This window comes from Phragmites australis, chromosome 11 (genome assembly GCF_958298935.1).
Source record: "Phragmites australis chromosome 11, lpPhrAust1.1, whole genome shotgun sequence".
NCBI classification, from domain to species: Eukaryota; Viridiplantae; Streptophyta; class Magnoliopsida; order Poales; family Poaceae; genus Phragmites; species Phragmites australis.
In genome coordinates this window covers 21107429-21128727 of record NC_084931.1, presented here as the reverse complement: position 1 = coordinate 21128727, position 21299 = coordinate 21107429, and the positions used below count along the sequence as shown (strand labels likewise).

At 44.5% G+C, this 21299-nt stretch overlaps 3 protein-coding genes and 1 long non-coding RNA gene across 5 annotated transcripts; 3 read left to right on the top strand and 1 right to left on the bottom strand.

Annotated features, from left to right (window-relative positions):
• The first annotated feature begins 4167 nt into the window (after window positions 1-4167).
• Window positions 4168-7069, top strand: LOC133885901 (mitochondrial fission 1 protein A-like). Its single transcript, XM_062325667.1, has 5 exons — window positions 4168-4489; window positions 5234-5363; window positions 5484-5605; window positions 6493-6556; window positions 6759-7069. The coding sequence occupies exons 1-5, from the start codon at window positions 4397-4399 to the stop codon at window positions 6842-6844; spliced, it is 495 nt and encodes a 164-aa protein (XP_062181651.1). The 5' UTR covers window positions 4168-4396; the 3' UTR covers window positions 6845-7069.
• On the bottom strand, window positions 7045-9032 carry LOC133885899 (annexin D3). The gene is made up of 5 exons (XM_062325665.1): window positions 8683-9032; window positions 8213-8358; window positions 7870-8097; window positions 7474-7779; window positions 7045-7385 (listed from the first exon to the last, which is right to left on the bottom strand). The coding sequence occupies exons 1-5, from the start codon at window positions 8894-8896 to the stop codon at window positions 7185-7187; spliced, it is 1095 nt and encodes a 364-aa protein (XP_062181649.1). The 5' UTR covers window positions 8897-9032; the 3' UTR covers window positions 7045-7184.
• Window positions 9033-12536: 3504 nt separating this feature from the next.
• Window positions 12537-14074, top strand: LOC133885900 (annexin D4-like). The gene is made up of 4 exons (XM_062325666.1): window positions 12537-12694; window positions 12794-13197; window positions 13282-13584; window positions 13667-14074. Exons 1-4 carry the CDS (start codon window positions 12655-12657, stop codon window positions 13877-13879), a joined length of 960 nt encoding a protein of 319 aa, XP_062181650.1. The 5' UTR covers window positions 12537-12654; the 3' UTR covers window positions 13880-14074.
• A 4254-nt stretch (window positions 14075-18328) lies between these two features.
• Window positions 18329-20664, top strand: LOC133883966 (uncharacterized). 2 transcript variants are annotated; one of them, XR_009903036.1, is made up of 3 exons: window positions 18329-19355; window positions 19443-20457; window positions 20547-20664. It is a non-coding gene; the product is annotated as an uncharacterized LOC133883966 (long non-coding RNA). The 2 variants fall into 2 exon arrangements; XR_009903035.1 differs by having other exon boundaries at window positions 19443-20664.
• The last annotated feature ends 635 nt before the right edge of the window (window positions 20665-21299 follow it).

The following is a 21299-nucleotide window of genomic DNA, read 5'->3' as shown; positions in this document are numbered from 1 at the left end:
AGGTGAATGGTGTGGGTGCTAGCACAAGATGAGAGACAAAGATGGACACAATGCGAGATGAGATGGATGTGGAAGACGAATCAAGGCGCATTGCATGGTGATCCAACGGTGCATGTTTGTCGACCAAACAAAAGGGAAAAAATAGACATATGATACAAATAGGGCCGGCCCTGGAGGGGGAAGCAGGGCGGCCGCCCAAGGGCCCCCCTTCCATATAGGTATACATATATACTACTTGTGACCTAACAAAACATAACAATCCAAATTCTAATCGATCGACAGTTGTACTTACATGATCATGCATGGGCTTGGGCCTTTGGTCGACTCAAAAGAAGCAGCTTTGCTACTTTGGTTCCTTCACGGCAAGTTAGCAGCTGCCCAAATTAGCACTCCTCTCATATGCAGAGAAGCCAATAAGATTGTTTCCTCTCGTGCAGTGCTACCCTAATTGGTGATTCGGCGACTTGGTGTTCGATGTTCGCTGTTTGCAGACCCCAATTTGCTTGTTTCCATCCCCTCCTTTCCTCCTAAAATGAAAGTATGCTTAATGCCTAACTTGACACAAGGGCGGATCCATGTTGTGACTACAGGTTGCACAAGACACCAATTAAATTTTTGTTTTCCAGTGATCCATCATATGTAACAGTCCATGTGACACCCCCTAGCGCAATAAGTGGGACACCCGGACCCCTATTAGGGCAGCCCAGAACACAATCATTTTTGTTCCGGATCCGCCACTTACCTGACGCATGATCATCTTCCTCCGGTTGTCCCCAACCCGAGCTTTAAGGTTGCCCACCATTGCAAATTTGCAATAAGCCATCAATTGATGGGTTGGGATACACATTCTTGCCAATTCCACGTGATAATTGGTAAGATTTTTTAAGTTAAATTCGGTGTTTTTATATCTTTGCACTAGTTTTCAACCGCTAATGTATTTTTTTTCAATTTTTAGCATGCTCTTGATATCATGTCTTCTAGAAAACATGCATCTGGTAGCGAAAAAAGAAAAAAAAAAGAAACAAGTTGATAAGTTGATTATATGAAATGGGTGTAGAGCCATCATTTCTAGTAAAGCGTCATGCTCTTAGGAAGTGTTCACGATTGGTGAACCGTTAATTTAACGAACTTGTTGAAGAGTTGGGGATGCTTTGAGTAGACGAATCATAAAGGGAACACGCAGGGGTTTTTAGATAGGTTCAAGCCTCCCTGAGAATAATAATTATATGTCATGTTTGCCTTGTATTGATCTGAGCCTGTTATAAAGGGGTGTGGCTAACCTAGATAGATCTAAACCTAATTGACGACTTTCTCCTTAGCTTTTGTTGGCTTGTCTGAACTTGTATGGCTTGTGATGCTCTCTAATGACTTTTTTCTCTGCATAACCCCTTAGCTCTGTATATATATGAGGGTGTTGTATATCCTCTGGACTCCTCCTTCATATCCTTGGAGATAAACCTTTTTAGTTATGGGACACCTTAGTTGTCCATGGGGGTTTTTTTTCTACCACGGATCCTCTTCTCAGAGATAAACATATGCCTCGAGAATTATGAAAAAACCCTGATGCGACTAGATATGGTAATTATCTTATATTCATCGTCAGGAAGAAATAATTTGATGAAATATTAAGTACATGGCCATCAAAGATAAGCTTTTTGTCCAACCATGTCGTCGAGTAAGACTCGGGTTCTGGATTAGGGTGAAGCATATAACCAGGTTCTCTAGGTTCTCAGATCACCTACTCGAGATTTTAAACACCTCCGAGTTCTCAAGTGAGTCCTTGAGAAGGTGTTTCATCTAGGTAAATTTTCTGATCGGTCCATAAATATCATCCCGTTCTTACAAAGATACGAGGGAGATAAGACTCATCATTGACCAGGCTTAGAAGTTGAGTTGTCGTAGCAGAAATTTTGCATAGTAGTGAAGAGATTCTTTTCTAGTTTTTTGGCAAAAGATCATGATGACGTTTGAAAACTGAACACATTTGTTGGTCTAGCGCGCCAGCTCTCATGGTATGTCGTACCAGTAGCCCCCACGTGCACTAGAAGTGATCCCAAACAGAAAATATGATGGGACCCCGGCACAGAAGGTCATAGCTCTGAGTAGAACACCAAACTACTGTGGTGGCAAGTCGGAGAATCGCCGAGTCCATTTAGGCTTTCTTACATAAAACTTTTGGAGTTGGTTCCCTAACTTAAAACTTTTCTCTGCAGTGTGTATTAAATAACTTGGTAGATTTGTTAGACTTGTAGGAATTTAAACACTTTTTGCACTTGACGGGAATACTTTGTGATGGATGCATTCAATAGCATATCGTGATCTTTTTACGGACTTCTTCTTTCGATTAGTTCTGGATGTTAATTACTAGTCGGAGCGCTTATTATGACCAGCCTTAGGTTCGCGTGAGTGGGATGCGTCGTAGCCCCCGGTCGCTCGTGGAATGTGATAAGGAGCCTTTTCGCAAGTCGAGTTCGCAACGTAATGATCCTTCCCTTCTTGTTGGAATTTTCTTTCAGATGGTACACAATATGTCATTTTGGTTTCCAACACCTAGTACTTGTTAAGCCCTTGACTGTCTGGCTAGAAGAATTTTCTAGGTAGATAGTCTAAATAGAAAACACAATAAAGAGAAAAGAGTTAATATTGCCTTTGGCTCGAGAAAAGCTTTTCACCGCCCCGAGTACACGTTTGGAACTAGGAACCCGAGAAGCGGCTTATCCCATTGTTGGGCATGGCGATGCATAGAAAGACAAGTATGTTAGTAAAAGAATTCGATCAACTTACTAGGCAGTATAATCTTTACTATTATGAAGGTACTCTTAGTACTTATGTTTAGAACTTACATAGCTTATTGACGACCCATGAGCTATTGTAGATCTAAACTCCTAAATCTAAATGATACATATTAGATTAAGTTGATAAGCAATGACCTTATATTATTTCTGGGGTAGCATAGGCGCTATTACATAGCTTTTGAACTAGTCGTGGAACCCAACCCCCGATTTCTAGGTTTGCGTCTCAAGACGTTGTGGTCGCGATTACGACTGAGGCTTCTTTTCAACCTTGATCCTTAGGTTCCTTGCTTAGTTGGTGTTGAGATACCATGTCGAGACTGTTATTAGTCCCCTGGCTCTGTATATATATATGAGGGTATTATACATTCTCTGGACTCTTCCTTCCTATTATTGGAGATAGACCTTCCTGGTTATGGGACGCCTTGGGTGTCCATGGGTTGTTTTCTTTTTTCCAGTGATCCATTCCTAAAGATAAAGATATGCCATGAGAATTATGCGAAACTCTGGGTGTCTGGATATGGTAATTATCGTATATTCATTGTCAGGAAGAAACAATTTGATGAAATTGATTACAATGAAGAAATTCTATAAGTTGAGAATACTTTTGAAGTTAATTACTTTTTTGTTATGGTTGATATGGCAAACACTTTATTGAAAAATAGATTTGAAGAACTTCAAGCATTCAAAGTATATTTAGGTTTTTACTGCGCTCTACAACCTTGAAATCATTGGATGATATTATACTGAACTATTGTTGCGGTAAATTTGTAAATACTTTCTCTCTATATGATTCATACAATGTTGAGTTAAATGAATTAATGTTTGAGTTAAAAGTTAATTGTCTTTGCCGGATAGGTCAATCTCTACTGTGAAGATTTTTGAGCATGTTAGAGAAGAATATTATTATCCTAATATTTTTATTGCTTATCGAATCTTAATTATTGTGCCGGTGACTCTGGCGTTAGCTGAACAAAAATTTTCAAAGTTGACTATTTAATATCCACAATATCTAAAAAAAGATTAAATAGTTTGACAATTTTATATATTAAAAAAAATTAATAGATGAGATTGATGTTGATACAATCATCAATAATTTTCACAGCTAGAAATGTTAAAAGAAAACATTTAAAATAACTCTAAAAAGTGTTTGAGATGAAAAATATTTTAAGTATTCATCAAAATATTTTTAATACATTAAATATTATCTTTACAATTTATATATTAATTAATTTTTTAATATTTCAATTGTATGGTCCATTTGTTATGCCCTGGGCCAGCGTCTCCCTTCCTTTTACCAATTACCAGGGATAGCAATCTAAACGGAGGTGGGACCCACGTGTCAGTCGCACGATATACGTCGTCGCGTCGGTCGCGCCGTCGTTCTCCTCTCTTCTTTCTTAGCGCCGAAGATTCACGACTCCGCGTGTGCCCTGCGCATCTCTCGCGCTTCTCAAATCCACGCCCCGCAACCCATTTCCCTAAGGAATCAGAATCCGCCGCTTCCTGCCCCGTCCGCCCCATACTTGTTGACGAAGGCTGCCCTAGAACCCTCCTCCTCTCGTCCACCTCCTTGGATCCCGACTCCCCAGATCAGCAGATCGATGGAGGCGAAGATGGGGCGCTTCTTCGAGTCGGTGGGCAACTTCTTCTCCGGCGGCGACAACATCCCCTGGTGCGACCGCGACATCATCGCCGTGAGAACCCTGCTTAAACACCCGCGTTCCCCTCTCTGCTTCCACCGGGATAATTTTTTAGGGTTTTTCTTGCGAAATACCGGGTCGTAGGTGGTGATTTTGCGTCAGCGGGTGACTTTTGACGGAGATGCTAAATTGGGGTTGTATCGAGCATAGGGTGTGGGTGGCTTTTTCCGTGGATGCCGTATTATCTTCTTGTCTGTTATGTGGAAATGCGGCGTCCGATAGTTGATGCGAGCTAGATTGTTTCTGCAATTTGTGTCCTCGTCGCTGCCCGGGTACGATTGCTTAGTTTAGGTGACATGGGATTCTAGGGGGAAAAAAAGAGAGAAGTTTACGTTACATTGTAGCCTACCCGTTCTGCACCATGGCTCTATGCTGAATCGTGTTGGTATTTTGACTGGTTTGTTAATCATGTCATCGTTGTCCTGTGACGCTGTGGATTTGGCACGGATTAACCGAGTTGAATGCCCATCTGATTCTGTAGTTTGTAGGGTATAGAGCCACGGGATACATCTTTCTTTGCAAGATCTAATCGGGTCAGGATTCATTTTGTTTGCATATCTTCTTGTATGTTGTTTGCTAACACAAGCTATCAAAGTCAATCTTGTTGCTGATTGCTATTGCTGAAAACGTTTTCCCAGTACTCTTCACATTCTTGGTATTGCATTTTGCAAGTGATGTTCCACCAATAGATGAAAACTCAAATATTCAGATGATGATGCGTGGTTTTGTGTTTCTTAGGGCTGTGAAAGAGAGCTTGCCGATGCTGCAACTGAAGAACAGAGGAATGATAGCCTTATGAGGCTATCTTGGGCCCTTGTGCATTCCAGGCACCAAGATGATGTAAACCGTGGAATAAGCATGATTGAAGGTATAAAATCATGTGCTATTTGCAGTACTAGGACTTATTTATTGCAACCTATTGATTAGATGTTGATTTTTTTTCCCTTGTGTACAAGCTCTTCTTGACTCTGTTTGTTTTGTTCTACAGCTTCCTTGGATAACTCCAGCAGTCCACTGCAGACTAGGGAAAAGCTGTACCTGTTGGCTGTTGGGAGCTACAGAAGTGATGACTACTCAAAAAGCCGGCAACTTGTGGAACGTTGTTTGGAGGTACACCTGCAAGTTTATTCAGCTAAAGTAGTTAAAGTATGCTTCTAGAGTGCCTGACATATGATACCATGTTCACTAAAATTTTCACCCAAGTTTTTGCAGCTGAAGTAGTTACCCTGTTCAGCTAGCTGGTCTGTGTGTTTGCTTTTTTGACGCCCCATTCGTTTGTACTTAATGTAACTATTTTCCCTCTGTTATTGCGGGTGCCATCCTGATGGTAACACTTGGGAAGTTTTAGCTGTAGGACTTAATGATTTATTCAACAACCAACATGGTTATACAGATAAACTCTGGTCTTGTTTATCTTATCCACTTTTATGCTACTGTTCACGGTTGAATATGAGGTGAATATGAGGTGAAGATCATGGCCATGATTGAGGGTTTGAGGTTGGGGATGCCCTTGTCTGCTATTATATGAAATCCCTTCCAATTTTTCCTCTGTTTCTGTTATCAATTTGGCATTTGGGCTGGGACCAACAGAAAATAATAGTTTCTGCTCTGTAATATGCAAATATTCATAATTTTGCTTAATCTAGTATTTGGTATTATATGTGCCACCATTTTATAGATGCAATCAGTTTGTGCATCATGGTTTTGTTAGTCGTTGTCTTGTCTTTGGAATATTCATTTGGCCATTTTGATGTTAATATGGTTTTCTTTCCCAACATGCTTGTACACTACAAATATAATTGGAGGTTTTAATTTGAGTGTCAACACTGAACATAATTATTTAAAATGAAGTTTTGCAAGTGATTTTGATTCATGCTGTATTGTCTTTGTGTTTATTTTGCTTGCCAGCTGGATACAAGTGCGTACTTTTTACTTTTCTAGGATATTGTTGGCTTGAAATTCTCAAATTTTAACCCAAACATCTTGCTGTCCTGTAGATTCAACCTGATTGGAGGCAGGCCTTATCTCTGAAGAAGGCAATAGAAGATAAAATTGCCAAAGGTGAGATATATTAACCAGCAATGCTCTTTTGTATTCATTGTTTCGTGTATTCACAAACAAAATATCTTTTCCATGTTCTCCCAAGGGCATCGTTTTGTTATCTATCTATACCCGTTCAAGTGGTAATGATATGCTGTGCATTGATAACGGACAATAATGTGAAGCTGCCATGTCATGATAGCAATAATCTTGTTATGCGCAGATGGCCTGATTGGCGTAGGAATAGCGACAACTGCCGTTGGACTTCTGGTTGGTGGAATTGCAGCTGCTGTTGCCAGGAAGAAGTGAGATGAATAGATGGTATCTGCTCACTGAAGTAGGAGACGTTCTTTCTGTAATTTCAGCTGTTCTGGTGTTACATTGGTGACATTTCAGCCGAATTGGGACAGTTGTCATGTGTACAAAGTGAGTGGTTCATACTATTGAAGCACAGTCTTTGTTCACTGGTTTGGCCATCGATGTAGGGTTTTATTCTCACCAAATAAATCAGCTCAAATATAACCATTTCACTCAGTAGTTTGTACACCTGAGAACACATGGCACAACCGTTTCTTTTTGTTCAACCATACAAGCAAGCAAGCTACAAAGCGCAAACAATCCTGCACCCTAGAACTCCATCCATGGCTATTCACTCAGGCCCCACGAGGGTGAGCAAGATGCCATTGTAGTACCCGGCAGTGTCGCCGTTGACGTCGTCCGTGACCGTCTTGCGGTACCTCGCTCTGTACTCCTCCTTCACCTTCTTCAGGTCAACCTCAGCGCGTGAAACGATCGCCCTTGTCAGCGACTCCTCGTCGGTGCCGAGCCCGACGATCGAGCTCCGGATCACCTGGAACAAGGAGGATGCCATCGGAAGTGAGACGTGCCATTTCTGTTCTAACAAAACGGATTTTCGCTGAACGCTGATGATTACATACCTCTGCGAAATGCTTCTCCGGCGATGTCAAGCACCACACCGCGGTCTTCAGCATCACTGCGAGCTGGTCGCTGCGGCGTCCTTCGAGAACCTCGTCGATGGCCTTGCCGTGGTCTTGCTTGTACCGCTCAAACGTTGCTTTCAGCTGCAGTTTGCTCCTCGAGCTGACGATGCGCACGACGTCGCCGTGTAGCGGCTGCTTCCTGGTCACCAACGCATCGTGCAGCTCGGCCGCCTCCGCCCTCGCCAGTTCGTCGTCGACGAGCTCGCCGGCGTACCGGTACGAGCTCACCAAACGCACCAAGAACTGCGAGACAAACACCGTCCGAAGTGAGTGACCGGCCAAGATCGTGAGAAAATGTCAAGATCTGCTCGCTGACGAAGCCGGTGGCCTTGCCTGCTTGAGGGGGTCCTTGTAGAGCGGGCAGGCGGCGACGTCCTCCTCGAGGGAGGCCGAGTAGGCGGCGCAGTAGGCCTTCCTGACGGCGACGAGGTGGTCCGGGTGCGACGCGCAGGCGACCTCGATGAGCACCCACACGTGCCGGTCCACCTTCTTCTTCAGGGCCTTGTGGGCCAGCTTGGCGTCCCGCGCTGCCGGGTCCGTCGTCCACAGCATCATCGCACTCTGCCAGGAGACACCGCCGGCGACGGCGTGGAGGCAGGGATCGTCAGGTCAGCAATCTAGCCATCGAAATCAACGCACGATTACACCTCGGAAACGTGACGTAAGGATAAATTACCCGGAAGTCGCCGGAGAGCTCGGAGTGGAGCCTGTCGAGGAGGGTCTCGTTGTAGAGCCCCTCGTACGCCACGGCGATCTCCGCGCGCTGCGCCGCCGTCCGGTGGCCCAGGATCTCGATCAGCGCCTTCTCGTCCGTGCCCCATCCTGTCCCCAGTTCAATCCATCACAAGATTCTCATGGCTTGGGCTCCATTATTGATTAGCGGATCGAGAGGCACTCAATTCTCAACGCAAGAGACTATAATTAACATTGCCACGCAGCAAGAACCTTCTAATTTCTCTATCCTCTAAACGAAACAGCAAGAACCTTCTAATTTCTCTACCACTTGACAAAGAACAGTGTGTAAACATAGAGAAACAGAAGAGACAAATGTGCAATTCAGAGATTTTTATTTCTAGGTTCAAGAATAAAAACAGAGACATGTTAAAGAATGAGCACACGCAGAAAACACAGTGGAACTAAAAATACCTTGCACTGCTTTCCTTATGTTCTCTGCATCTTCGGTTGCGGAAGGGACCGGGTTCGGAACCGAGATGGAAGCCATGGACGCAGGTCCAGATGCTGCTGGTGCTGGTGCTGCTGCTGCTTCTCCTGGAAGAGGTGAGTCGGAGAAGTGGAGGAAGAGGAGGTTGAGGGGTGGGATGTTATGGATGCACTCCAGGCAGCAGCACCAGCAACACATGGCACACGCCGAGACAGTTTGAAAGCACCCTTTGCGACGAGCTGAGCTCTGCCTAAGTATGTTTTCCTTCGTGTTTATCGGTGTGTTTTCCGTGCCATGTTGGATGATGGTTGTTTTGATTGGTTCTTAGATCCTGTTTGGTAATGTCTAGCTCCCAACTCCACTTTAAATCTAGAGTTTATGTACTAAAATAAAGTGATTTAAGTATATATTTTTAGTTTAAAATAAAAATAAGTGGTTTACCTAAACATTTACAGTATATTCACAACTTCAGCTCTACAAATTTATAGAGCTAGAGATAATCAGCTTTAAGAATTTTTAAAGTTAGAGTTCCGTCCAACAAACTCTTAGGTTCAATAGTTATCAATTTTAACTTGATTTTAGCTTTTTTTGGACAATTTTGGCTAGTAGGTTGAAATTTGTTGTCTACAGCTCACTCTAGGGGTATTTTGGGGTTTGCAATAGTATTAATTGGCTAGTAGGTTGAAGTTTGTTGCCTACGGCTCACTCTAGGGTTATTCTGGGGTTTGCAATATATTAATTACTTTGTTAGGATATGTTGCTGATTAATGCTGCGTTTTTAAAGCTTGAGAGATCTGTTCTTCATACCTGTCCATGCCTTTCGTGCACATAAAAAGAAAAGTGCTTATTGCGAGAACCAAATTAGAATAATCTATACCAACCACCGTCTGGCGAAACTTATATAGAATTATAACATGTAAGCAAAAAAAAATTAAAGCAAACGAGAATGATAAACAGGCCAGGTAGGGGTGGAACCTATGACTTTCTGCTTAGGAAGCAGACCTCTATCCAGTATCCACTGAGCTACAGACGCTAAGACGAATTTCAAAACTTTAATATCTAGACTAATCCGGAGTTACTTTGTTGGCAGAATCTTACTTATCAACATGCTATACCGAAAGAAAAATCCGCTAAATGAAACAAACCAGAAGCAAACCTAAGATTTGATCCGTGATGGGTACGAGGTACAACTACCTCCACTAACCATCTAAGATAAGGATGTGAAAACATGCTATAGTTTGGTTGTGAAAACATGAACAAGTCCTTCATATATTAAAAATGGTAACTTTATAAACGGGTGCATTCCTTAGCATCTAAGGTTTCTTCATCAAAACAGGGATTTAAAAGGAGTTTTGGAAAGTAGTTGTGCTCAACTGCTCACTGTGCAAATATTTTTATTTAACTATTTTAGTCCATCTAATACATCAAGGAACATTATGAGCTTAAAAAAAAGAGCATTTCCAATATATGTCCTTGCTGTCTCATACCACACCTCATTTCGCGTATCCATTTTTTTGCTCTCTATGCAAAACACACACTCTTGTTTAATCCCTCCTCTTACCTTCTGAATTCTTTTTCAGTAGGAATCGCATGGAAGAGTCTTACCAGCAAAAAAGTGATTAGGTTGAAAAGATAATCGCTGAAAAGAAATAATACAATTGTAAACAAGGTTCATCCTTCTCTCCAGTAGCTTCCAAACAACTGTACAAAATTGTTTTCAAGAAAAAAAGAATCGAAATGACAGTTGGCAATGATGGATATGACTATACAGCTTCCTGCTCGTCATATCGGGAAAAAATAATGTTCTTGTGGATCACACAGACCTGACTAATGGTTTTCAAAGCGAAAGCTGCAGAGATATAGTAATAATTTGGGTGCCAACACATAGAAAGGCCATTGACGAAAAGACAAATGGACAAATGCTGGTCAATAACTTATTAGTGTGAAATGTACAGGCCAGCTATGTGGCTAATGACCTGTGTTTTCTTGTTCAAACAAATGGACAACTCGTATTTGAATCTCCCAAATGGTATGATCTGTTCCTTCGCATGTCGTCACCGATCATCTCCTCCTCTCCTATGCGGCTATTCTCCTCCCTCCATGATTGAAGAAGGTGACCCAACCTCAATTGATAATTAGAAGTTCATTTGACCCACATTTGAAGGGGACATTAGCCCCAGTTGTCACCCCAAAACGATATGATTGATACTTATCCATGACACTGACAATATAATACATGTGTTCAGTTTCAAAATATAATACATGTGTTTCACGTTGGCTAAACATTCTTGTGCTTCTGAGCTTGTGAGGAGTATCTAGCAAAGGTGTCCCTTTTCACATCTTTGCTTTCAAAGACGTCAGGTTGTCAGTAATGTGGACAAGCAAGACTTACATAGAATTATCACTAACATTATTTGTGTAGGATTGTATTTTACTCGTGCATATTTCTGTTCTCTCTTACTCAAATATCAGGACAAATTACATCTTGTTACTCATGACAGCATGACTACTGCTGAACTGGGATTGTCTCTAGAAGGCCGAAAGTTTTCTTTTCTTTTGCTCTCTGAGAGTAAGGATCTGGATACAACATTCTGAAACTTTGAATAATCTGATATTGATAAGCTAAGACAGGGTGTAATGGAGTGCATGTATGGTTGCTGGTCAGTGGCCAACAGACACATAAAACAGAAGTTGTTTTTCTCTTGTCAACATCTTTAGAAAACAACCCCTTGTTGAGATCATATCTAAGGGAGTACAATAAGAGCCTTGCATGAACATGACATGAACCAACCATGATTTGCTGAAATAAATGATGATGCTGGCGGCGATGATAAGGACGAAAAGGTAGACTGTTGGCTATTATGTTTGTACGTAGCATTGTCACTAATTCTATAGTTCGTCTAAAAAAATCAATGGCTTTTGGTCATTCTTTTATGAAAGAATATTTTCAATAAAATTTGCCAGTTTCTTAGCACTTGGTTGCTATTTTTTTTTCTTCTGAAATTGGGTTCTCAATCCACCATAAAGGTCGTTCTGAAAGCAGCTTATTTAGATAAATAATTCCTTCCAAAAGGAGTATATTTTAGCACAAGAGTTGAAAACCAAGTCCCATTTTCATTCAAGTGAGAAATAGTCATTCAGTACATTAGAAATTTTTATTTGTCCAATTGAATAGAAGAATGCGAAAATATTATATTGACAACAGAGAAACAAATCAACTGCTTAATCACGATCAATTGATTACCTAGAACTGAAATTGTACAGATTTCCCAACAATGATTTGCGCAGTTTCCATTATTTGGAAACATTACTGACCTGCTCATGTGATGTACTCTTGCGTATCCAAGATAAGATGGGGCCTCCATGTTCTTCAGATCCGCATATTTTCTTGTCATTACTTATGTGGGCATGATAACTTTCTCATGGATAAAATTTTGTAAGCATTAATTAGCTGGAAATGTTAGATGAGCAGTGCGCTTGGTGTAATATCTAGCTAAACCTTAAGAATTCGACATGATAAAGACTGCAGCTTGATAATCAAGAGAGAGGTCAGCTATAATGGCGTTGCTGTGGCCATCCTCTCAAACAGACACAGTCACACCACCCCAACGTCCCAGCCCCCGTGTTCCACGACGACAATGGCACGCACGCACCAACCGATCGATGGGTTTCTCCTTTCCATTTCAACGTGGGGCACATCTTGATTAATGCATACGCGCATACCTGCACATGTGTAAATTATTGGCAAACCTGTCTTAATTAGTTGGGGGAATCATATCAAAATCATTTCGAAATGTCAGCATTGCCCATGCATAATTGAGTTTCAAAACAGACACTTCGCAGTATAAAGATCATCCATAAGAACTCACAAAGCATCCAGAGCACACAGCAAATCCTCTGTTCCTCATTCATCATCTCCTCCCTTCACGGCTAGCTTTTGTCAGAGAACTGCAGCAATGGTCGATGAAGTGCATCAGCTCACCAGGGCCTTCTCAGGTTTAGCATCGCTGAACATACTTGATCGATCATACTGCTGTTATCTTTGCGTCGTCGTCGCCTAGAATTTTCTGTGGATTTTGTGTTATCGAAATGCAGGGCTGGGAGGGCTCGGCGTGGACGAGCCGACGATGGTGTCGGCGCTGGCGCGGTGGCGCAAGCAGCCGGAGAAGCGGTCGGCGTTCCGGAAGAGCTTCACGGGCTTCTTCAAGGGCCACGGCGAGATCGACCGGTGCGAGGAGGAGTACCTGCTGCACCTGGCCGCCGAGTTCGAGCGGTTCAAGAACCTGATGGTGCTGTGGGCGATGCACCCGTGGGAGCGCGACGCGCGCCTCGCACACCACGTGCTGCACCAGGCGCACCCGGCCGCCATCGTCGTGGAGGTCGCATGCACGCGGTCCGCCGATGAGCTGCTGGGCGCTCGCCGGGCGTACCAGGCGCTCTTCCACCACTCCCTCGAGGAGGACGTCGCCTACCGCGCCAGGGACAAGCCCTACTGCAACGTGAGTCCTACTAGTAGCGATCGTGCTGCTCAGCTCTGCTCTGGCAACGAAGCTCCTGATGTAAATTGCAAATTAAATGTGCAGTTGCTGGTCGGGCTCGTGAGCGCGTACCGGTACGAGGGCCCCCGGGTGAACGAGGAGGTGGCGCGGGCGGAGGCGAAGGCGCTCGGCGCAGCGGTGAAGAGCGCCGGCGGCGTCGCGGGGAAGCTGCTGGAGAACGACGAGGTGGTCCGGATCCTCAGCACCAGGAGCAAGCCCCACCTCGTGGAGACATTCAAGTACTACAAGGAGATGCACGGCAAGCACATCGAGGAAGATCTTGGCAAGGAGGAGACCCTTCACGAGACCGTGCTGTGCCTGGCCGCGCCGGCCAAGTACTTCAGCCAGGTAATGAAGACGACGTGCGCGCATACGAGCTCACCCGAAAGCTTAAGCTGACGCGCAAACATGGAACCTGTTTGTTGGTCAGGTGATCGAGGAGGCGCTGAGGGACGGGGCGGACAACCACGGGAAGGACGCCCTGTCGAGGGTGGCGGTGACGCGGTCGGACGTTGACATGGACGAGATCAGGGCAGCCTACCACGAGCAGTTCGGGGCCAAGCTTGAGGACGCCATCGCGGCCAAGGCGCACGGCCACTACAGGGACGCGCTGCTGTCGCTGGTGGGCGCTGGCGGCAAGTGAAAGTGAGCGCTGGTTCGAGGAGTTGAGATGCGATCGAGGAATCGAGGGCATAAACGGGTGGTCTGGCCATTTTCTGTTTCGTCGTGGTGGTGGTGTGTCTTTGTGCTGGTCTGTTCTCCGTTGTCGAGCGAGACTGTAACATCCGCAGCTGAGGCTGAAGCCTGAGGTGAAATAAGATTTGCAAACGTTTCTTCATCTCGAGTTACTTCAATTTTCCCCCTTCAAGAGTTCATTTTGGAGAAATTCCTGATGGTCTGTGGTAATTTAAATTTAGCGAGGTGTGTTCATAGGCATGCCGGCATATAGGTTAAGCCCACCACATCGCGATAATGTGACGGCACTGGCATCCGGTACACGCAGACAATGCCAGCAAAAGCGCTGCCGCTGATCGATCACCGCGATCATGCTGACTTGTCGTCAATCCTTGTCTCTAGTTGCTGCTCGGGTGCTTCGGTTCTCGGCCACAGTGCAGGTCTGTTATGACGAGGGATTCTATCATTAAACTGCCGTTTATGGCCCAACCGATGAGGGTTTGAAGGACGAATTCCTGGCTGAACTAACTGATGTTTGTGCTCTGTCTTCGGGACCTTGGTTGGTGATCGGCGACTTCAACATGATCTGCTTGGCCGCGAACAAGAACAACAACCGCCTCAATTTGCGATCCATCTCCAGATTCCGAAGATTCATTAATAGTTTGGAACTCAAAGACTTGCATATGTTTGGCCGTCGTTACACTTGGTCCAACGAGCTTGCTTCTCCCACTCTCATCAAACTCGACAGGGCATTGATCACCTCAGACTGGGATGGTATGTTCTCAAACTATTTTTTACAGGCCCTATCCTCTGAGTGCTCTGACCATAGCCCCTTGCTGCTCTCTACCTCCATTTGCTCTACGAAGCAGCGCCGGTTCCGGTTCAAATCCTTTTGGCCCAAGATGCTCGGCTTCCTCACGGTTGTGCAAAGTGCTTGGACTCTGTCTCATGTCGAGGATTCTTCTCCACCTCTTATTCAGCTAGACTTGTTGCTCCAGCGCACTGTGAAAGAACTCCAATGTTGGAGTAGCAAATCTTTTGGGAATATCAACAAGCAACTCCTTATTGTGCGGGAGGTCATCTCTCGCTTTGATGCTACCCAGGAGTCCAGAGCGCTCACGTCTGCGGAGTCCGATCTGCGCAAGCACCTCAAGCTCCTCTGTCTTGGCTTGGCTTCCCTGGAGCGAACATTGCCCGATGTAGGTCCCGGGTGGCCTGGCTGCGGGATGGTGATGCAAGCACACATCTCTTTCATTCCTTTGCCAATTACCGAGCTTGCAAGAACACCATCACCTTCCTCTCCTCAGCCAATGGTTCCTCTCCTCTCATATGGAGATGGAGATGACTATGTTTTTTTTTTTTTTGCGGGGAATGGAGATGACTATGTTGAACCACTTCAGCTCTATTCTCGGCACTTCTCAGTCAGGGAGTCCTCCTTAGATCTCCAAGCAATTGGTATTAGACCGCTCGACCTGCAGGCCCTCGATAGTCTGTTCTCGGAGGCTGAAATCCTTAATGCTATCATGCGCTTGCCTCTGAACAAGTCTCCCGGACCCGACGGGTTCACGGCGGAGTTTAACCGTGCTGCTTGCCCGGTTATCTGCAGAGATGTGACCGTTGCCATTTGTGCCTTTGGCTTGGGTGACAGAAGGGGATTGGATCGTCTAAATAATGCTCTCATCACCTTGTTGCCTAAGAAAATAGAGGCTTCGACACCTTCTAATTTTTGGCCCATAAGTTTAATTCATAGCGTCGGCAAGCTAATCACGAAGGTGTTGTCTCTTCGGCTCGCACCAAGGATGTCTTCATTGATCTCGTCTAGCCAAAGTGTGTTCATCGCTGGACATTCGATCCATGATAATTTCAAACTAGTCCATTCAACTGCCAAGCTTCTCAAGAAAGCGAAACGGCCTAAAGTTTTGTTCATGCTGGACATATCCAAAGCGTTCGATTATGTCAACTGGTCATTCCTTTTGGAGGTCCTTCGTGCTAGGGGATTTGGTCCTATATGGTGCAACTAGATCGTGAGTATCCTCGGATCTTCTTCAACACGGATCTTTCTTAACGGTGTTCCGGGTCCTTCTCTATTTCATGCAAGAGGTCTGAGGTAAGGGGACTCATTACCCCCTTTCCTCTTCGTGCTTGTCATGGATACCTTCGACCGCATTCTCTCCACCGCAGGTGAGGCTGGCGTCCTAGACAATGTAGGCCATGGAGCGATCTCTCATCGCTGCTCTTTCTATGCGTACGGTGCGGTTCTCTTCTTCTCTCTAACACCTTCAGATATCGATGCTCATCTAGACATCATCGATTTCTTCGGTGTTGTTTCTGGGCTAAAAATGAATTTGCTCAAATGCGCGGCGATCCCTATTAGCTGCTCTGATGAAGACATAGCAGTTCTCCAGGATTCACTTCCTTGTGGGCTGAGTTCATTCCCTATTCAGTATCTTGGTGTTCCTCTGTCAACGAGCAGACTACACAAGTCTCATCTCCAACCTTTAGTGGACAAAGTTGCTTCTAAGCTTCCGGTGTGGTAATCTAAACTTATCTCCAAACGGGGCAGGGCTACCCTTGTTAAGACAGTGCTTTCCTCCACTCCAATACACACTCTCGTCGCCATCAAGGTCCAGCCATGGGTGATCAAGGAGATCGACAAACTAAGGAAGGCATTTCTTCGGGCAAATGACAATGCAATGTCTGGGGGCCATAGCTCGGTTGCTTGGCCTGTTGTGTGCCGACCGATCGAGTATGGAGGCCTGGGTATTCCGAACCTTTGTTTGGTTGGTGTGGCTCTATGCTTAAGGTGGCTATGGACAACGAAGCCAGCTGTCTAAATCCTGGGCCGCTCTACCGATGAGACATGAGAAAGAGGTTATTGATTTTTTTGATGCTTCCACTTCCTATGTGGTTGGCAACGGCAAATCGACCATGTTCTGGACTAATGCTTGGCTTGAGGGCCGATCAATCAAATTCATCGCCCCACAGCTGTTCAATTGTGTCGCCCCTTCGGTTTGCAAAAGCAAAACAATTTATGATGCCCTAAGCAATTGGAAATAGATCAAGGATATTAGTGGACCCTTATCCATCCTAGCTATAGCCCAATATCTGCACTTATGGGAACAACTTGATTCTATCAAGCTGTGTGCCGATGAAGATCGAGTCATTTGAAAATGGTCTTCTTCCAACATCTAATCTGCACGCTCAGCTTATCGTCTTATGTTTGAAAGGAATATCCGTTTCGTGGGGGCCAATATGATTTGGAGGTCTTGGGCACCTGCTAAAGTCAGGTTCTTTGCTTGGCTGATGCTTTGAGGATGGCTTTGGACGGCTATCGGAAGGCGCCGGCATGGTCTCCAAGGTGAAGACTTATGCACACATTGCTCTCAGTTATCGGAAACGACGGATCACCTTCTGTTGCACTGCAATTTCACAAGACAGGCGTGGTGGCACGTGTTTGGTGTTCAGACGCCCCATACAAACTCTTCAATCCTTCAATGGTGGCTTCACCTCCATGAAAGGGTGGGCTCAATCTTCAGGAAATGATTAGACTCAATGATTCTACTTAGTTGCTGGAGGATTTGGTTGTCGAGGAATAGCATCATATTCGACAATAACTGTATCTCCATCGACTCCTTGGTCTCCATGATCTGGGGCGACGCTGATCGATGGTGTGAAGCAGGCACAAGACAACTTAGCGTACTAATGGAACGGCTGCGCTCTTTCGGCACCGTTGCCTCATCAGCGTCATGTTAACATTTTGTTGTTATTGTTGTTTGAGAATTTTGTAATCTCCTTTTAAACTTCCTACGTATCTTGGTCCGATTAAGGCTGTTGTATTGTACAATATTGAATTCATATTCCATCTTAATACAACGATGCGCAGCTCTCTTGCGTATTAAAAAAATCACCACAAACTTTTGTATGCAGGAAATTACATTGCCAGTTCGCCCCTCCCCCTCCCCCGGCTCTATAAGTGTAGAATCTAGTCTGCTTGTATCAGGTAGATTAGTTGGAGTCCTAGGCTAGCAGTAGCTTATCTTTACCTCTTTCTTTCCGAACGCTATTTCTGTAATCAGACCCAGTTATTTCCGTTTTCGCATGATAATGGAATTGAGGTAGAACCTCACTTCGAGAGAAAAAGCGTAGTGCCTCCCGTGTCAGGGGGAGGCCGGAGGACGTGCGATACCGGCGTGCCACCTCCATGTTTGGCGCGCCGCGTGAGCGGCCGCCGTCCCCGTCCGGCCGCGCGCCGCAACCTGTGAATCTGTGGTGCGATGCAATTTCGCAAGCGCTAACCAGATGAGGCCAACGCAGTTACGCAGCATCGACGTGCCTCCACGGGCAAAAGAGCAAAGCGGGAAGAGTTCCGGGGATGATTCCCGCGAGTCTCTTTGCTTTGCTCCGGCCACGCGCCAAGCTCCAGCTTCCTCTTTGATTTTTACCATCAGGGTGTCCACCGGGGACTCTCGGCGGTGAAAAAAAATCGCACATTGTGTTCCTTCCATAGCTCCCAAGTTCCTAAGATGACAAGAGAGCGGGCCGATTTAGAGGGTGTGCCTGGGGCTTTTCCAACATGCTCCACCGTTCATCGATGGATTGGCACTGAACCCAGCTTGCCGCCTGCGGGACGGTGCAGGTTGTCTAGCTAGTTTACTGCGTCCCAGATGCGACGACAAATGAGCAAGCAAGTGGACATCGATGTCTTGTAAGTTGTAGTCTATTCAAGAGGAAGCATAAACCCCTTCATCTATACCCTATATAATACATCAGTTCAAATCTTTTCTAAATTTACACAACCTTCTGCTCCTCTCCCGATGATCTTTGGAATTCTATTTCCTTAAAATAAAATGGTCAGACCTCTTCTATCGTATCTTCATCAAATCCAATAACCCAAAACACTCTGATTCATCCACCACTCACGGCCCACAATCGTTTCCCCTCCTCTCTGAGTCGCGAACACGCCGCTCCTCTCCCGATTCGATTGTAGACGCCTACTCCTGGCGCTCCCCCCCTCCTCCCGCTCCTCACGGCCGCCAACCTCGTCCTCGAGGATGGCTACACCATCACCAACGCCGGTCGGAGCCCTCCCCGCCGCCCCTGGCCGGATCGGCCACCGACGGAGCTCTCCTGCTCGCTCCTGGCCGGCTCCGCCGCCCGCCCACCACTCCTCGGTCGGATCCGCCGACCGCCCTCCACGCCCCGGCCGGATCCGCCTCTACCACAGCCGATTCCGCCTCCGCTCTGGCCGGATCCGCCCCGGACACGCCGCTCCTCTCCCGACTCGTGCTGCTCATTCCCTCCAATCCGTGACACTGCACCGCTGCGCTTCTCCTCCCGGCTCGTGCTGCGGTTAAATAAGCAAGTAATGGAGCGGCCGCCGCCTTCGAGGCTGCTGCTCCATGTGCTCTTCTTGGTCGCCGTTTCTGGGCCGCTAGCGAGCGCAGGTTTGGTTTTGTTTTTCGTGGACTTTGGATTCGTTGGAGTAGTTGGGTGTGCATTTGGGCTTATGATCTTGCCTTCTTGGTTTGCAGCAGGGATTGGAGGCTTAGAAACTGGTCTGGGGAGCAATGGAGCGAGCAGTCCTTGCATTAGTATGAGTTCGTTGACCTTCGTTTAGTTCTAGGTGAGCGCTCAGATTCTGAGGATTAGATCTTTAGTTTCTAACTTCCGAGAAATGAGCACAGTTCTAGATATGCACCGTGTGTAATTCCTGTTACTGGAATTTGGGAATAGAGGCTTAGATGCTTTTAGTGTTAGCCGATAATCATACATGGTTGATAAATGGAAAAAAAGTTATCAGTTTGGTTTCTTTCCCCTTCAAAATGGCCATAATCATGTACACATTGTACGTGACTCTGAACTAAATTGGTGTTCGTTGTGCATTAGGGATTGACTAGGAATCTAGGATGTAGTAGTAGCAGCTTCTTTTGTAGTGGTAAACTGGTGATTCTTTTCTTTTTTTAAGAATCGGAGTTATACTGATAGAATTGGCAGCCTTTTTTTTTTTGAAAAAAACTTGTGTCGTGCTTCTCTTTGTACTGAAGTAGTAACAAATTTTCTAGCATTCATGAATCATGTAGCATTATTTGTGGCACATGTTTTCATTTTAGAAAGCTTTGGAGTTGAAATCATAGAGTGATGGATAGTTAGGTCGTATAACGCGAGTGCATCTCTTATTTTTCAAATTAAACTATAAAACTTATTTTTCATGTAGCCTAAATTCGGGTTTGGAAATAAAAATCTAAAACCAATTTGGAACGTATTTTGTTGTAGTGACATGTCTTGTGTTTGTATGTTTCGTTGACCTAAATACCTTGCATTTTTTTGGTTTAGTCTTTTCCATTGTAGCTCGTCGTGTTTCACTCTGTAAACTATATTACCTCGTGTATATTTTTGACTCCTGTTGCAATGCACGGGCATGTAATTATCTATGTATATACTTGATGTCATCTTGTGTAAATTTTATTTTTGTTGCAGCACACAGGTACTCAACTATTAGATGAAATGTACATTTCCATCACAGTCTACTGTCAAGCAAAAATATATGTATGCAAGTTTGTATGTGAATACCTTTTCATATCAGTGAACAGAATATTATAGAACCACAACCTACTTTTTTTCACTGCTTTTTACAGGTTCTTTGTAGTATCTGCCTTGGCTGGGTTTTACTGAATCGCCATTGTTTTTTCATTTCTTGTCATGGATAGTCCCATACTATTTTTTCTTATAAGGTTCCTCTTTCCTTTTTGTTAACTTTGTTATTCGTGAGTGATGTAATTAACAAACATTACACACTTTGACAAACTTCCCCACAAATCATATCTCATTCTATTTACCAAAACATATAGTCTTTTGGTTGTTTTATTTGCATTACCAAATATCTTTGTAGCGTTAGCACGGGTATTATACTAGTATTGTTTGTTTTTCACTTTTGGAATGCCTTGTGCAATGTCCTACACATTTGAATTGTGGGGCCACAAAACGTATGATTTAGATAATATTGTTATCTGCTCGCTCGATGTTGATGAAACCGGTTCTATGCCTCTTGCCGGACATCTTTACTGCCTTTGTTTGGGGTACATTTTGTTCTGTGCTATTCCCCTCCACCTCGTCATGACGTGGTGACCATTTAGATACGAGTAACGTGTAACATTGTCATCTATTATATTATTATTTAAGTGTTAAAAAGAGCACTCAAACAAAGAATTTAGACCACTTATTGTTATAAACCTCTAATAGTCTAGATTAAACTAAAGAGGTTAATAAAATATAATTAATAAATAGATACATTCGGAATTAAAAATTATAAAAAAATAGCAGTTCAATTTTCATACGATTTGAGAAAAAATATCTAAATAAAGAGTCTAAATAAAATAAAATAAATAATA

Excerpts from the sequence above, each read along its gene's own strand:
- LOC133885901 (XM_062325667.1), top strand. The coding sequence starts at position 4,397 with ATGGAGGCGAAGATGGGGCGCTTCTTCGAGTCGGTGGGCAACTTCTTC. Across the intron at positions 4,490-5,233 it reads GCGACCGCGACATCATCGCC|GGCTGTGAAAGAGAGCTTGC; the intron begins GTGAGAACCCTG and ends TGTGTTTCTTAG. Across the intron at positions 5,364-5,483 it reads TGGAATAAGCATGATTGAAG|CTTCCTTGGATAACTCCAGC; the intron begins GTATAAAATCAT and ends TTTGTTCTACAG.
- LOC133885900 (XM_062325666.1), top strand. The coding sequence starts at position 12,655 with ATGGTCGATGAAGTGCATCAGCTCACCAGGGCCTTCTCAG. Across the intron at positions 12,695-12,793 it reads GCTCACCAGGGCCTTCTCAG|GGCTGGGAGGGCTCGGCGTG; the intron begins GTTTAGCATCGC and ends ATCGAAATGCAG. Across the intron at positions 13,198-13,281 it reads GGGACAAGCCCTACTGCAAC|TTGCTGGTCGGGCTCGTGAG; the intron begins GTGAGTCCTACT and ends TTAAATGTGCAG.
- LOC133885899 (XM_062325665.1), bottom strand. The coding sequence starts at position 8,896 with ATGTGTTGCTGGTGCTGCTGCCTGGAGTGCATCCATAACATCCCACCC. Across the intron at positions 8,359-8,682 it reads CATAAGGAAAGCAGTGCAAG|GATGGGGCACGGACGAGAAG; the intron begins GTATTTTTAGTT and ends AACTGGGGACAG. Across the intron at positions 7,780-7,869 it reads ACAAGGACCCCCTCAAGCAG|TTCTTGGTGCGTTTGGTGAG; the intron begins GCAAGGCCACCG and ends TTTGTCTCGCAG.